This window comes from Microcaecilia unicolor, chromosome 11 (assembly GCF_901765095.1).
Source record: "Microcaecilia unicolor chromosome 11, aMicUni1.1, whole genome shotgun sequence".
Taxonomy (NCBI): Eukaryota; Metazoa; Chordata; class Amphibia; order Gymnophiona; family Siphonopidae; genus Microcaecilia; species Microcaecilia unicolor.
This window is the reverse complement of record NC_044041.1, coordinates 165,653,137-165,670,043: the sequence shown is the minus strand read 5'-3', so window position 1 is coordinate 165,670,043 and position 16,907 is coordinate 165,653,137. Positions and strand designations below refer to the sequence as shown.

The 16,907-nt window shown below is 44.8% G+C and overlaps 1 protein-coding gene across 1 annotated transcript in view; it reads right to left on the bottom strand.

The window, feature by feature from the left end:
• The window catches only part of LOC115480864, a 41,361-nt gene extending 25,320 nt beyond the window's left edge, over positions 1-16,041 (bottom strand). Inside the window, exons 1-2 of the mRNA XM_030219822.1 lie at positions 15,950-16,041; positions 5,759-6,071 (exon numbers count right to left, since the gene is read on the bottom strand). Of these exons, the coding sequence (XP_030075682.1) occupies positions 5,759-6,056 (298 nt within the window). The 5' untranslated portion in view covers positions 6,057-6,071; positions 15,950-16,041. The remainder of the gene's footprint in view (positions 1-5,758; positions 6,072-15,949) is intronic.
• Positions 16,042-16,907: the final 866 nt, after the last annotated feature.

Sequence of the window (16,907 nt, the reverse complement as noted above, 5' to 3'; positions counted from 1 at the left end):
CCCATTTACAAAGCTGAGGCATCCCGTAGTAATTTTGCCATGTGCGCATGCTACCCACATGCTAAAAAAATATCAAATTTATATTTTGTATCTGGAGCACAGAATGGGTGTGTTCTGCGCTAATTGGTTAGTGCAGCTACATTGCCATGTAAAACAAACAAAAATAAATCAAAGCTTAAAGGGTTGCATATGTGTTTGTATATCAAGTGGTGCTTAGATGGCAATTCTGGCAGTAATAACTAAGGCCGGTGTTGGGCTGGCTTGTACGGTCTGAGTGCCGCATATAGCAATCTGGTTTAGGTTGGGTTGGGCTTTCTAATTTCATTTTCATTGAAATTCCATTAAAAACTGTTTTTTTTCATATACGTATCTGCTTTGTCTGTTTTCCATCTTGGAGTTTGCAGATCGGTTACCCTGTTGTTTATTTGGAACACGAGGACAGTGCCAGGCAGACTTTCACAGTCTGTGTCCCGCAAATGCCAAGACAGATTCAGACAGGCTTTAACGGCAATTCCAGTAGTTGGAACATAGAGCCGGGCGGGCTTCTACGGTCTATGTCCCAGAAACAACAAAGAAAGACCATGATCAAATAAATAATATCACGTTCATTGTTGATTTAATCTAGAATTGAGAATGAATGTGACTGTTGGGCAGACTGGATGGACCATTCCGGTCTTTATCGGCCATCACTTACTAACCAATTAGCGTGTGAGCCCTGACCCCCTACATAATAGAGGGGGTGGTAAGGGCTCGTGTGTTAATCTGTTTTAATGGCCACGCACTAATGGCAAAATTAGCGTGTGGACATTAATACTAAAAATGGGAATTTCTGCCATTTTACCTCAGCAGTAAAAATGGCTTTAGTGAATGGGAATGACCCATGTAAGAGTACGCTAAGGACACCTTTTACCACTGTTTGGTAAAAGAGCCACTTAAATTGTAAGGCCTCTGGGGAGAGGAAAACAGTGGAGGAGTGGCCTAGTGGTTAGGGTGGTGGACTTTGGTCCTGGGGAACTAAGGAACTGAGTTCGATTCCCACTTCAGGCACAGGCAGCTCCTTGTGACTCTGGGTAAGTCACTTAACCCTCCATTGCCCCATGTAAGCCGCATTGAGCCTGCCATGAGTGGGAAAGCGCGGGGTACAAATGAAAATAAAATAAAAAATAAATATTGTACCTGAATGTAACTTGTCTTGAACTACTGAGAAAGCATGCAAGCTAAATCCAAATCCCCTTTACCCTTTAATACCAGAGCCAAGGTTAGAGAGACTGGGTTCCAGTGCAGAAAACAAACAACAGGCCGGCCCAGCTGCTCCAAACCCTTTCAAGCTCTGCCTTCCTCAGCGTCACCAACACCCTTAAGATGCTGGGAGCCCCAGGCAATTGCCCTGCTTGCCTATCCAACCTCCTGCCCCAGCCAACCCCCAGCTTAATACACTCCACTACTTTACATAAAAGAAGGAAAAGAGAAATACCAGTTTAGCATGTGGCCTAATGAACACAAAAGCTCCACAAATATGCTTGTATCAAAGCCTACCTTTATACAACTACCATTTAACATAACGCACAAAATGAAATCGATTAAAAACCACTACATTTTCTTAAGTGAACCACAGTGTTATCTCCTTCCAAATTCTGAATCCAGTCCAGGGTTGCCTCACTTCGAACACAATTTACTAAACCAGAAAGCAAAAGGTCAGGAAGATGCTGAGAAGGGAGCTGGCAGCAGAGAGGGCATCAGAGAGGCAAAGCCAGTCCTGTTTTTATTTTTTTACTCTTACTGCAGGCATGGAGCTGTCGTCCTTGCATATCTTAAGAGAAGCTGGAATAACAAGTCCAGAAACATGAGGGGGACCACAACAGGACTCTCTCTGCCCAGATAACACAGATTGGTGTCAGCTGGTGACATCCCCCACCCCAGCGTGGATCTGGGTAGCAGGTTTTCATCCTGGCATACAGCCAAGGCTGGCAGCATTGTTAAAGAAACGAAGGAAAGGAGAGGAGGGGGGACCATGCGGGCATGCCTGGGCATGTTCCATGCCACCCCTAAGGAGATTTCTGCCACTCAAACAATGCTGTATGCTCTAAGTAACAACCCTCAGCCACAATCTCTGGCAGCAACCGCTTCACCTGACCACATGCATCCCAGAAAGCCCACAGCTCACATGCACACAGGAATCTGCTGCAAAATAACCCTCACATATGTATGTGTATATAAATATATATTCACACACATCCCAGCTGCCCAGGCTGTCTGTATGCTAGAGAGGTTTGGGATAAGTCAGCATCACAAAAGGAAATCGGAAGAGACCAGTACAGTCTACCCTATAACCCAGGATATTTACAACGTAAGAGCCTTCTCCTACCTCACTCCTGTTGAGATTTATTCTTAGGGTGAACGTGTCACAGCTCATCATGGTGTGTGAACACCTCAATGTCTTTCAGATACTTCAGTCAGTGGTTAAAGATGATTGAGAATGGGAAAATAGCCGTGGTAAACCAGTTTCTAAGACCCTACCTCTATTTTAAGGGAGCTTTCCAATATGTATTTCATAGAAACATGACGGCAGATAAAGGCCATATGACCCATCCAGTCTGCCCATCCTCTGTAACCCCTAATTCTTCCTGTTCCTAAGCGATCCCACATGCTTATCCCATGCCTTTTTTAATTCTGGAACCGTCCTCGACTCCACCACCTCCACCAGGAGGCCATTCCACGCCTCCACCACCCTTTCTGTGAAATAATACTTCCTCAGGTTACTCCTAAGCCTATTCCCTCTTAACTTTGTCGTATGCCCCCTCATTCCAGAGCTCTCCTTCATTTGAAAAAGGCTCTCTTCCTGTACATAAATGTCCTTGAGATATTTAAACATCTCTATCAAGTCTCCTCTCTCCCTACTCTCTTGCAGCATATATATGTTGAGGTTCATAAGCCTGTCCCTATAATTTTTGCATTCAAGACCACTTATTAATTTCGTGGCCACCCTCTGGACCGACTCCATCCTGTTTATATCTTTCTGTACTCAAGAAACATTAAACAGTGTTACCAGCTTTGGTAAAACTGCCAGGGCCAGGCACTCTGCTCCACCAACCTTCTCTTTCCCTTTTCTTCCTTGAAAACACCACTCCCAATTTCTCTCCACAACTTATTCCTCCATTCACCTTCCCTTGCAAACGTTTCCTTCAGGAGCAGTGTTGGTTAAAGGGCCCCAACAACGGAGAAGACAGCAGCAGTAAGTTTTGAAAGCATTTGGGCCAGAAACTAAGCCAGAACATGCGGCCCTGTCACTACCCCTTTCTGGCATCCATCAAAGTGGAGGAGTAGCCTAGTGGTTAGAGTAGTGGACCAAGAACCAGGGAAGCCAGAGTTCAAATTCCACTGCTGCTCCTTATGGTATCAGGCAAGTCGCTTATTCCTCCACTGCTTCAGGTAGAAAGGCAAGGAAACTACTTTACCTGAATGTAACTCACCTTGAACTACTACTGGAAAGGTATGAGCTGAATCTAAAAAGAAAATATGGGGTCTGAGGCAGAACAGATTCTGGCTCCAAACCTGACCCGAATATTTTATCAGCCTCTGCTTCAAGAGACAGAGAAAAAAAAAAACAACCAAATGTCTGTGGGGAGCTGGAAATAAGTGAGTGTGGCGGACAGGATGAGAGCAGTTGAGGAAGGATGGTAGTGAGTGTGGAGGAGAAGATGAGAGGAGTTGGGGGAGGATGGTAGTCAGCAAAATAATCCCAAACCCAAGTCCTGCCAGCTTCTTATCAGCTGAACAGGCTGAGTATCGGCCAGTTTCCAGCAACAATATGAAATGCATAAACCTTTTGAATTACTGGGTCACTGCCACTCTTATGAACCTATGTAAACTAGGGGTGGGAGCCATCACTGTGCCAACAGTACATAACATTACAGCTTAACAAAAAAACAAGGGGAGAGGAATTTATTTTTATTAGTAATAAAAACACAAACATAGAAATACATATTAGGATCAAAAGCAAAGATAAGACACTAAGGAATAGATTAAAAGAGGTTGCAGCAAGACACCAGAAACAGTTAATTTTCAGGGTAGCCTGGCTGTTCTTGCCTGCTGCTTGAAGTGCTGGAATTAGAGATTGTCCCAGATATGACAGATACTAAACGAATTTAAAAAAATAAGGATGATAAATGATACCACAGGTTCATTAACATCCAGAGCGCCCCCATTCCCCAGCAACTTCATTGCCAAGGCAGAATCTGCTCCACAGTCCCCTGGGACCTCTCTACTATTCATGGATCGTCCTCTGCCATCAACATCAGGGTTGTAACTAGAACAAAAGAAATTTGCCAAAATGGTTTCTTTCTGAAAGAGGTTTGTAACTGTGCACAGAACATTCTTTGTAAACACCTCCACCCCACTACAGTCCTGTCAAAAAAAAAAAGCAAAACAAAATTTGCCCTGATTTCCCCTAATGTAGGAACAAAGTTGCAAAAAGGCACCCCCACCTTCCTTTGTCCCAATATGACATCCAAGAGCTTTTGCTCCATGTGTTCTGGTATTCTTATCTGGATCGGACCCCTCCAGATTAGGATATCAGCCTTTTCTGATAAAGAACCTCCCAGCTACTGCTGTGCTTGTTGCTGCCCTGTTTTAGAGTGGACTGAGACATGTTTGGAGGAGGGGAGGGTGGTGGGAAAGTGAAAAAGCAGGACAGCAGTGGGTAAGATAAAGACAGGGTAGGAATAGCCATGAATAAGTGCTGCAGTCACATTTAAGTGTCTGAATCTGAAATTATCCCATACACTCTAGATCTGGAAGTTATCCAGGCTGGCCTTAAAGAGGGACAACCAGGCAATTGCCCTGGGCCTTCAAGCCTGCCTAACATTGAGGATTAGTCTGAAGGTAGGCTTCAGGATTTCCTCCCTACTTTCTGACCTGGGCCCCTGCATGTCTGACACCAGCTTTGAAGTTATCCTTACATTTAGAAAAGAACAAGTTACTTAAAAAAGCCTTCTAGAAGATTTTTTTTTCTGAGGCAAAAGGAACTCCTTTCTTCAAGGTTGCTCTTCTGTTTGTGCTGTAGTCCTGCTTTATCTGCATTAGTCTGCATATGAAGTGTGTATATTAGGGGAGGGGGTGGAAGAAAGGAAGAGTTTTTGATGATCCAGCAATGCAGCATCACCTCCATGATTTTATCAGATTCTCCATGATAGGAGAACCTAAGCAGAGTGTGTTAAAAAAAAAAAAAAGAAAGGAATAGCTTCAGGTGGTATAGCAGCCAGAAAAAATAGCGACCTTCTACAGTTACAGTCACAATGCCTCACCAAATGCAAGTCTGAAGCAATGATATCGTGATACTTGCCCTCCAAGCATAGGAAGGAATTACAGCTACCCAATAAATTAATAAAGTATTTCTTCAAACAGAAAACATAACTGTGGCTCTGAAAAATTCTAAGTTTAAACCCCATCCCTGAACACATAACATGATGCAGTATAAAAGGGGCGGGGACAGTTTTCATTCCCCATATGTTTCTATCATAGAAAATGTAATAGTTTCATTGCTGTATAGTAGTTTAAGCCATTTCAGGTTTTATTGAGAGCTTAAACAACCTCACCCGAACAGGTGAAGCAGATCTGTTATACCTCAGCAGTGCCCAAGGATACCCCTAGTAAAACTGGAAGGGCTCAAATAGCCTGACAACCAGTGTCTTAAAACATCCCCTGCACGTGAATGTAATGAGTCACAGGTCTGGAAGGCTGGCGGTAAATTTAGCCTTACCGGAGACGGTGGTGCCTCTGCTTCTGATGCTGCCTGAGAAGGCGCAGGACACCGTAGAGGCAGTACGGTGAGCCTCCAGGCCACAGCAGACAATAGAATGATGCAGGGGTAAGCCCCTGTGCTGTGGAGTTCCTGGGGTCCGCAAGACGAGGTCAGATGTGTTGTGCCTGTAGCTTATGAAGGGCAGTGCACAAGGGGAACCTGAAACAATGTCCGAGGGTAAACAGTTGGTGCCCTCACCCCGGGTGCTCTCTACAGGTGCTGCTGGTGAGTTTCCCTCTTGCAATGGTCTTGCCATAATTATCTCAGGTTTCTAAAATATAAGAAATAAATAACAAAACAGGCAGAGGTTACTTGATGTTAACAGGAGCAAGCAAAATTTTTAAAACCTGGACTCACAAGAGCTGGAGACTGCAGGTTCTTACTCTTAGCTTCCCAGAAACCTTCCTCATTTATCTTATGCTTGGAGGAGGGGGTGTAAATTGAATACACCCCCTCGGCCACTGCCCTACTTTTTCAATTTCATTTCTCACCACTGATTGCACCTGGCATTAAAAGTTCTTGGCAGTGGATAAGCCGCACATCATTGGCTGGCAGGGAGGAATGGTCACGTGTATATCCTTCCTGGGGTGCCTGTAAAAATCCCCACTAATAGACCAAAGCTTTGCTTTCAGATATAGGAGCCAGCTTTGTGGGTGTCGGGCACCCCAATTGTTGAGCAAGCTCCTTCTGTGTATCCAAGGAGGGGTAATCTGAGGGCATAGACACCACAGGGTTTTGTGGAGAAGCTATGCACAACGCTGTAAAGTAAAATCAATAGTAATGAGGCTATTAGCTATTCAGAGACCTGTACAGAAGACCAAGGCAAGCACAACCTAGTCTGAGGAGGTGTAGAAGTCTGTGAGGATTTCATGCCTGTTTCCTCCTTTTGCTGCAAGTACAACAGTGCCCACAACCTTTTAAGAAAGAATGGGGAAAAATGAGTGTTCCGTGCACAGGTCTGAACAGAAGATAAAGTGTATCTGTGCATGTATTTTATGTAAATACTCGGAATTGCAAAAACTTCAAGAACCAAAAATTTTGCGATGCCGACATTTATGCGCAGAATAACTTTCCAGCACATGTATACCAATATTCTTCTTTGCTCGGTTATGCGCACAATACTGGCTATTCTGAGTGCAGAAGCTTGTGCGCATATGTCCAGTGTCCTCTCTCTGATAAGCACACAAGTTCTGTGTGCATCAAATTTGCATATTTAGATTACTGCATCAGAAAGCAAACTTTGGTGTTACATTTACATTAGGAGCCCTGCAGTCATCAGCACACAGTTCTAACACAAACTTTTCTGCATTGCCCCCTGCTCCCTATTTTAAACAAATAACCCCTCCCCTTTTCCCCTCAAAACAGATCATCCTTTGATGTATGCTTTTTATTATCAGGCAAGGCCACAAAGTGAAAAAGAGGCATTCCATCTGACTCCCAGCAAATGTGCTCCTTAGTCAGTACAAGCGTCCCGTGCCTTCTATGCCTCTGATCTCCTACTTGCTCCCCCATGCATCCGTTACATTATATATTGGTTTTATAATCTGCAAAAGCCTATGTAGTACGTACATGCAGATCAAAATAAAAAAAAAAACTTGGCATAATAATCTGGGAATTACAGCATTACATCATAATCTAAAGTATAATTCAACCCACATATTTCTTAAATAAGGAAGTTTTGAGTTGTTTTCTAAATTTTAACTTACATGTTTCTCTAGGGTTCTCAGTATTTTATTATCCAGGAACATAGTTCTCAGTATTTTATCATCCAAGATTAAGAGACATTACTTACCCCAGGTTAGAGGAACTTAATTTTTTTTTTTCACAGCAAGATCCACGGAATCAATGTATCAACAAACCAAACATCCATACATATCCAACAACCTGCCTAACCACTGGCCAAATAAATGTCCAGAGGTGAGAACTTCCCTAGGATTTCGCCTGTAGCACAGCCAATGTAGTTTTTAAAGTAAATAACATCCACTATCCACCACCTAACTGCTACTGAACTAACAAGTTAAGTGGGCTCAAGCTCCATCAGCACTTTCTGTCTCATTTTACAACATCTCTCATTCTAATCTTAAACCACCAGATGTATGCTCAAAGCAAACCGGGCTTGCAGAGTTTCATTTAGACTGGTTTTAGCCAGTCTAAATTAAACGTTATTTTGCAGGTAATGCACACAGACTTTCGGCCACTGCTTTACCATACATGGACGCAGTGACCGAAAGTCCTATGCTAATGAGCTCGCTAGTATTAAAACAAACTCATTAGCAATTCCCTCCAATGCTCCAAAAACCTGCTCACAAAATTCCCCTGCCCTAATGGCTAGAGAAATTACCAACAGCTCTTGAGCTGTTGATAGTGTCCCTGCTAACTTTCCCATCAGTGCTCAAGCGCTGACTGGCTCAGGCACAGACAGTAAAGTCATGGTGCAGTCCCTTAACCCACACCCTTCCACGAGCCTTCCCCCTCCCCCAAACCCAAAAAAATCCCTGATGGTCCAGTGGTTCTCCGAGCACAAGCAGGCATATTCTCACATATGGGTCCAATGTGGAAGCTACCAAGTGCACTGTAAATTTAAATCTTTTGAGGCAGTGCCCCCTCTGCGCACACGTGGGACCAGCAGTCTTTTGTTTTCCACTGAGCAGAGAGGTTTGCGTTTTTAATCTCTCCTTAGCACAAAAAACTCTTGCCATTTTGGTGCATTCCATTTTTTGGGATACTTTCTCTTCATATCTTAAACTTTTTCAATAGTAATTTTACAGTTTCCTAATTTTTTATATATTTTTTTCAATTTTTAGCTCGAGGAGCCTCTCTCATTCCCAGGAAGCAATGACCTTTTTCGGGTACGCAACTACTCAAGCTCCCCGGGCCATAGAGCTTTTCTGATATAGTGCCAGTCGTTTTCCCCTCCATGTCATCGAGGGTGCTGAGTGGCTTTAAGAAGTGTACTCGATGCAATAGGATTATTTCAGAAACAGATCCCCATAACTAGTGTGTTCAGTGCCTAGGTCCAGAGCACTAGGGTATTCACTGTAACCTCTGCTAGCACATGTAAGTGAGGGCCCTTAAAGCCCGCATAGTCCAGTGTGAAAAACCTATTGGCATCTGCATCAAGCATGTTGGGGGACTCGGTACTCAACACAGAACCTGCATCGACATCAGGTGCATCCATGCAGCATTGTGAGGGTGCCACATTCGACTCGGTGCCATGAATGCATCAGGACTCTACATCCTTGTCATCGGTTCTGCATGCATCAAGGGACCTGCATCGCCATCATTCTCCCCCCCCAGACGCTTGATCCACACCTCCCCTGCATCGACGTCCTCGATGCATGGGAAGCATCCGTGCTACACTGACAGCTCTCCTCCCCTCCAGCTCATGTCACATCAAGAGCCTTTGAGGTCTTTGAGATCTCCTACGCCTGCACAGACTACATCTCAGGCTATGTCCACACTGTTTTCTCAGCCGGTACCAACACCTACCCTTCATGAGGAAATCCAGGCTATGCTTAAGGAGGAGGTTTCAGAGCTACTGTATTCACAGTCTATATGGGCTTACAGGGTACATGCAAAGGCCTCAGCCAAGCCCACTGATACATTGGAAAGTGTCACAGGAGAGGTACCGCACACTGGCTAAACAGTGTGCGGTTGGGGGCAGCTCACACCCAACCGATGCATGCGTTATTGGCAACTTCAGAAGCTCATATGCCTCCACACAAAGCAGACACTCTTTTTGACACTCTTCCATGTACTTCTCATGAACAGTACTTTGAAGTGTCAGATTCAGACCGCTCCTGGGAGGCAGATCAAGACCCACAGGAACTCTCAGAGGAGTCATCCTACAGCATTCCGCCTGATCCTTTTCCGCCACCTCAGAGGCATAAGTCTCCTCCAGAAAGTATATCCTTTCCATTTGTCCACGAGATGGCTCAACCTTTTAAACTAGAAACAGAGGAAGAACCTCATTCAGAATTTTTGAAGTTCTAGATTATGACTCACCACCTAGAGAGGGTATTACAGTTCCCCTCCATTATTATGAAAAGTACTTTACTAAAAAAAAACAACAACAAAAAACTGGGAGACTCCACTGACAGTTCAGATTGCCCCTAAGAAAACTGACACAATGTATAGGATACAGAAATGTGCAGGGTTTAAGAAATCACAACTACCACACTATTCCTTAGTGGTAGAATCAATTTTAAAGTGCACTTGCAGTGCCAGATCTCATGTTTCTGCTCCTCCAGGCAGAGAAGCAAGAACATTAGACTCTTGGCAGAAAAAATTTTCAAGCTTCAATGCTAACCAATCGTAACTTGGATTATCAACTTTATCTGCATGATTTACTTAAAGTCTGTAATAAAAAGTGCTCTGTCTTTTGCAGAATTCCTTCCTTTTGACAAACAAGAGGAATTCTATAAGCTACATAGAAAGCTTTTAGACTGTCATGAATATGTTGCGAGGCACGCCTTTGATGTCTTTTTATGTATCTCCACCTCAGCAGTAGCAATGTACCAATTTTCCTGGCTCAGGATTTCCGATCTTGAATCTGCTGTCCAGGAGCATCTAGCAGATGCTGCTGCTACTACTTATCGTTTCTATAGCGCTAGGCCTTATAGCGCCATACGCTTGAACATACAAGAGACAGTCCCTGCTCGACAGAGCTTACAATCTAATCAGGACAAATAAGGGATAAGGGAATTACTTAAGTGAGAATGGCACAACACACATGGGTACTGAATAAGTGAATAGGGGTTAGAAGTTAAAAGCAGCTTGAAAAAGGTGGGCTTTTACCCTAGATTTGAAGATGGCCAGATGCCAAACAAGTTTTCTCTGCCACTAGGGATGACAAAGTCAAGGAGATGGGCGTCCTAATTATAAAACATACAGATAGGATAAAGACTCTGGGGTTGAAGCTCAAAAACTCCCCATTAAAAACTGTGTCAATTTAGATCCACGGTAGAAGTTGCCAATTTTGAAATAGTGAGTGATGTTCAAAGGAAAATCATAAGCAAATGAGATTCATGTAAATTTAGCAAGCAGCTCGGTAGGGATCATGCTTAGCACATGTACAGAACAGTCTCTCGGTAAGTGTCCATGTTCTGCGCATGCCCAGGAATCCCGCTGCTGTATTCTTGCCTTTCCCTTGCAGTACACGCTGGCTTTACTGTCCCCATCTCCTTTCCCTTGCAGTGCTCTGATTCTGGCTCCACCTTTCTCCTGCAGCTTAACTTGCCTTCTCTCAGGCTGGCTCCTGATGATTTTCACTTGGGAATCTCCTCCTTGCTGAAAGACCCTCCAGCTGATATCATAGGGGCCTTCCCCCAGCCAATTGGTTGTCTGCTTGTTTCTCCGTTCCCAAGCTGATAACAGAGGGGCTTTCCCCCAGCCGATTGGCTGTCTGCCTCTATGTCATCAGCTGGGGGGGGGGGCTTTCTGCAAGGAGATTCCCAAGCATATTGGGGGGGCAGCATGAGGGAAGGCAAGTAAGCTGCACTATCAATACAAGGTCTTACTGTTTGGCTTGGCTCCTTGAGTCTTCACAAAGTGTCTAGTAGTGGCAGCTACAATACTTTGCAGGTGGGGCATCCAATATCTTCCCCTATCTGGAAGGCTGATTAATCAAAGCAGCCTCTCAGGAGTCCACCAGCGCTTCCAAACAGTCCACAATATGACTCCTAGAACTCCTCAGATTTGTCATTGACTATCCCAAGTCACATCTTCAGCTGGTACAGACCTTAGAGTTCATAGGGGCTCTCCTTGATGCAACTCAAGGTTGAGCATTCCTTCCTCAACCGAGGATGCTCAAGGCCGAGCATTTCTTCCTCAACCGAGCATGAACAATTTATTACATCTCACCACTCATGTATCCCAGTTGTCTCATATCTGCTCGTCAGATGCGCTACCTTCTCGGTCACATGGTTCAACAGTCCACGTAACGCCATTGGCTCATCTTCACTTCAGAATTCCTCAATGGACACTCTCTTCTCAATAGTCCCAAGCCACAGGATCACAAGGTTCTCGCCACAGATGTTTCCATAATGGATTGGGGAACACACCTCAACAATCTATATACACAGGGTTCTTGATCCCTACAAGAGCAACGATATATCAACCTCCCAGAATTTCAAGATGTTTGGAATGCTCTCAAAACCTTCCAGAATCATATTCTCAATCAGGTTATACTAGTTCGCACAGACAATCAAGGAGCAATGTATGTTACTATGTTACTTGAACAAACAGGGAGGAACTTATTCTTACTTCTTCTGTTGACAAGCAATCCAAATCTGGACTTGGGCGGCTTCTCAAATCATCTTTATAAGAGCTGTTTACCTAGCCGGCAAGCAGAATGCTGTAGCAGACAAACAAAGTTCTTCAGCCACACAAATGGTCTCTCAGCACCTCAGTCATCCCTCTTCACCCAGACGGCTTGGTACCTTACGACATAGATTGGCATTCATCGACTCTTCCTCATGCAGTCTCTAGAATACTCCTTGCCTTTAAGAAGCCTTCCACAAGAAGTGGAAGAGATTCTCTCTCTGGTGTTCAGCTAGGTCATGCGACCCTACTACATGTTCTCTACCTACTCTTATGGAGTACCTCCTCCATCTCTCGGATTCTGGACTGAGTACATTTGGGTACCATCAAAGCTTTCCATTCTAAAGTCGATAATAAGCCAGTTTTCAGTTAATCCCTTGATAGTTAGATTCATGAAAGATTTATTTCACACCAAACCTCCTATCAAACCAACTCCGGTGGAATGGGATCTCAATGCCATCCCCGCTGCTCTCATGAAATCTCTGTTTGAACCGCTTCTTTCTTGTTTTCCAAAGTTCTGTCCCGCATAAAGTAGTCTTCTTAATAGTTCTTCTGCCAGTGAGCTTCAAGCCCTTGTATCAGACCCATGCTCTACCATGACAAGGTTGTCCTCCGAACCCACCCAAAATTCCTCCCTAAAGTAGTTTTGGAGTTCGATCTCAACCAGCCCATTGTACTACATGTCTTCTTCCCTAAGTCACTCTCATCCTGGAAAAGCAGCACTGCATACCTTAGATTGCAAGAGTACTCTAGCATGCTATCTAGAACGAACAAAACCTAATCGGAAGTCGCCCAGCTTTTTGTATCTTTTGACCCTAACAAGTTGGGAACTCCCATCACCAAGGTACAATCTCTACTTCACTGGCTGACTGCACCTCCTACATGTATATTCAGGCTGGGCTGACCCTCCTTGGTCAGGTCACCGCTCACAATGCGAGAGCCATGGCAGCTTCAGTAGCCCATTTCCGCTCTGCCTCTTTTCAAGTCATTTGCAAGGCAGATATACGGTCTTCTATCCACACCTTCACTGCTCACTACTGTTTGGAGCAGCATTCCAGGCGGGATAGCTGGATTGGACAAGCAGTCCTGCAGAATCTTTTTACTGTTTAAAATTCAACTCTGTCCTCCGGCCTGATAGTTCCACCAGGCTCGCTATCATTTTAGTTACAGAATTGATGTTTATTGTAAGCCTTGTAGCTGGTTAAGTCCCACATGTGAGAATATTATGCTTGCATGTCCTCAGAGAAAGCTAAGTTACTTACCTTTAGCAGGTGTTCTCAGAGGACAGCAGGCATAATATTCTCACATCCCTCCCGCCTCTCCTTGGAGTTCTTCTTAGCTTTAATACTGTACTGCTGGCACCCTCACATGCATGGTGGAGGCACTGCCTGAAAGATTTAAAGTAACAATGCATCTGGCAGTCTCTGCACTGGGCTCTGTGGATGACATCACCCATATATGAGAATATATGCCTGCTGTCCTTGGACAACACCTGCTACAGGTAAGTAACTTAGCTACTCCTCCTGCCAGGGGTGTAGAGTAATTTTTTTTTTTGTTTACACAGGGGGTGCTTGTCCTGCACCTCCCTCCCGCCTGGGCAGCGGCACCAGCACTCATAGGCTGCATGCGGCCTGTACCAGGACTTCCTCTCCAAACCGTCCCACCCTTTCTGAAGCAACTTCCTATTTTATGAACAGCAGGACGGTTCGGAGAAGAAGTCCCTGTGCAGGCTGCCTATGAGTGCCACTGCCCAGGAGAAGACTGCAATTGAGATTATTTTTAAGGTATGGGCGGAGGGTCAGGTCCGACAGCGGTATGCAACACACACACCTTGTATAAATAGGCCACTGCCTCCCAACCCCCACTCCAACATTAAAAAAAAATCCCTGGTGGACCCCTCCTGCCCCCCCCCCCCCTTTGTCAAAATGGTGGCGCTCAGTCCCGTCTCAGTGCATCAAAATGCAACAGGCAGGGGCTGGGAACTGCCATTTTGATGAGGACAGGCCCAGAGGCAGGAGGGAATAGGCGCTCCTCCTGCCTCTGAAGAAAGGTATGTGGAGGGGTTTGGTGGTCCAGCGGATTGGGTTGGTGGGCCTTCTGGACCACCAGGGGGCCACAAGGGTATTTGGGGGGGGAGGGTCAGTCAGGTCAGCACCAGACTTTTGGGGGGAGACAGAAAGGAGGTATCCACTGGACCACCACGTACTGTTTTAGGTTGAGGGATGTCAGGAGGGGTCCACTGAATCACCGAGGGATTTTTTCAGATTGTGAGGGTCAGGAGGTGTCCACTCACTGGACATATGCACAAGAGCCTACAGTACAGCTCTTGCGGGCATGCACCAGGATCATTCGGTCCCCTTTACCAACCAAAGCTCAACACTAACACTGTGCATATAATTTGCAGCTGTTAGTGTTGAGCAGTGGTTGGTAATTCTGAGACAGTATTTCAGCTGGTGTTTTCCTGCGCTGTTTCTTACAGCGCAGGGGTTCTGTGCATCTAGCCCTCAGTCACCTCTGGCTGTCAATCTTTGTTATCTGCTCCGTATGAGATTTTTCAACGGGAAAGGGGAAACAAGAGAAGAAAAATAATAACTTGGAGATGAGTGACTCATCACCAGGGTCACACAAGGAGAAGCAGTGGCACAGCGAGGACTAGAATTGAGAGCAGGACAATAAATGATTTGTCCCAAGATCACATGGCGACAAGGCAAAGATTAGGACGCTCCAGCTCTTCTAGTACATTGCTGCTAGAATTAAATCGCACACTCGGCTCTATAAATGTATAGAGAGCTATCATCATCAACTACTGTATTATCAAGTTCCCAACTCTAGAGCTACTTTGTCCCAGCAGCTATAGGATCTGGGATTTTTCTCAAGTGCAAAAAGCAAGACAATCCTTAAAAACTAAAAGAGTATACTATGAAAAACATTTAAACAAACAAAAAGTCATCAGACATTTCACATGGCAAGTATGCATTAAATGCAACAAAAAATGTTCCAGCAATAATTCAGCAGTAAATTAATCACGTATTTACAGACAAGAAAAACTGCAAACAAGAAGCTATGATCTTAAATGTTTGGTAAACTGAAGTAAGTGGAAATGCTTTGGGCACCGGGCAAAGAATAGGCTGTTTTTGTTTCCTCCGGGAGTGTGCAACGCCAGAAGGTAGCCGCTGGAGGTCAGGGCAGAGCACATCGTGCCAATGTTTGTAAACACAACCCAAGAACAGCGGCAACACTGAACTGAAACACGAACTTTCAAAGAGCTTACTACTTCGATTAAAAGCAAGAATACTACTATGAACAACCCTTACATTTTCAAATTGGTATTTATCTTCGTCGGTAAGCGACCAAAACACTTATAAGATTAAACTTTTAAAAGGTTTATTAAAAAAGTTTGCATTAAAACAAAACCAAGTATCGATTAACCAGTCGTGACATACTTTGCAATGGAAATATTAGAATACACTGCAAACGTGATCTGCGGCGTTAACCACTTTAATATCTACTTACACTCCTAGTCTCAAAGCCCCTCTACTTATCTACAATTAAACGGGAAAAAAAACCTGTGTACCCCGCAATAAAAGTCAAACCCCATCCTATGGACATCCACGGACATAAGTGAAAACAGAGGGAGCCTAAACCTTGTACTATCACTATTTCTGATCTCTCGAAGAACAGACAGTTTACCCAGCTCGGCTTCCCAAGCCTACACTGGAAATGCCTGTTTTGCACTTTAGGATAGCATTTTTGTACTTTCCCCTGCCTTGCACTTGTTAATTGCACTTTTCCTCTCCGCCCTTCGGTGAATGGTTCTCGGTACTTTACCTCTGGGAACGGCGATGCATGGGTCCCGTCCCAGACCGGCTCGCGCTCTCTCACTCACTCGCGGGCTCAATTCGCGCTCCGCTCTCGCTCCTCCCGCGAACAGACTGGCTTGCTCTTCGCCCCGCCCACGTTGACGTCACACGCGCCCCTTCCCCCTCCTGACAAGTTCAGGCTTGTCCCGCCTAATTCTCGTAGCGGCATCTTAAGCTCTTGCTCCGCCCCCTATATGTAAGTCCCGCCTTTTCGGACTTTCCCTGATCCTCTGCCACACAGGGGTGGGAGACCCACACTGTGCAGCGTGGCCTGAGCTGAACTCCACAGGAACCGGCGGCTGCCACATGTAGTCTACTACTATTACTACCAACTTTTCCAAATGATTGCGTGTGCTACGCTGAGCACAAATGATTCGACTGTGGACACAGTGAAGCAATCTTGCTCAGTGTGTGCTTCAGGCACTGCATTTATACGGTTGGCACCTATGACGACTATTACTACTATTATTTATTTCTGTCTTTAATCTGTGACTCTTGAATTAGAGACATCTGTATTCCAGGAGGAGTTACTACAGATGTCTCTTATCCCTTACCCAAGAATCGCAGGTTCAAGGCAGGCTTTTGCTTGATAGTTTTTTTTAACAGGGGGAAAAAAAAATAATGACACTGAAAAAAACCCCTCACGTTTCAGGGGTTCTTTTTTTAGGGTAGTGGATGATCTCCCGTGGGAGGTTGTGAAGACCAAAACAGTGATGGCATGCAAGAACGCGTGGGAGAAACATAGAGGAACACCAATTAAAACAAAACTTAAATGGCCCCATAACTGGAGTGAACTTTGAGGGCAGCTTCAGAGGCTGGCCGCATTGAGCCTGCAACTAGCGGGAAAATGTGGGGTATAAATGTATTAAATAAATAAATGATGACCAATGCTGGGCAGAGTTTTACTGTCTGGGTCCCATAAATGG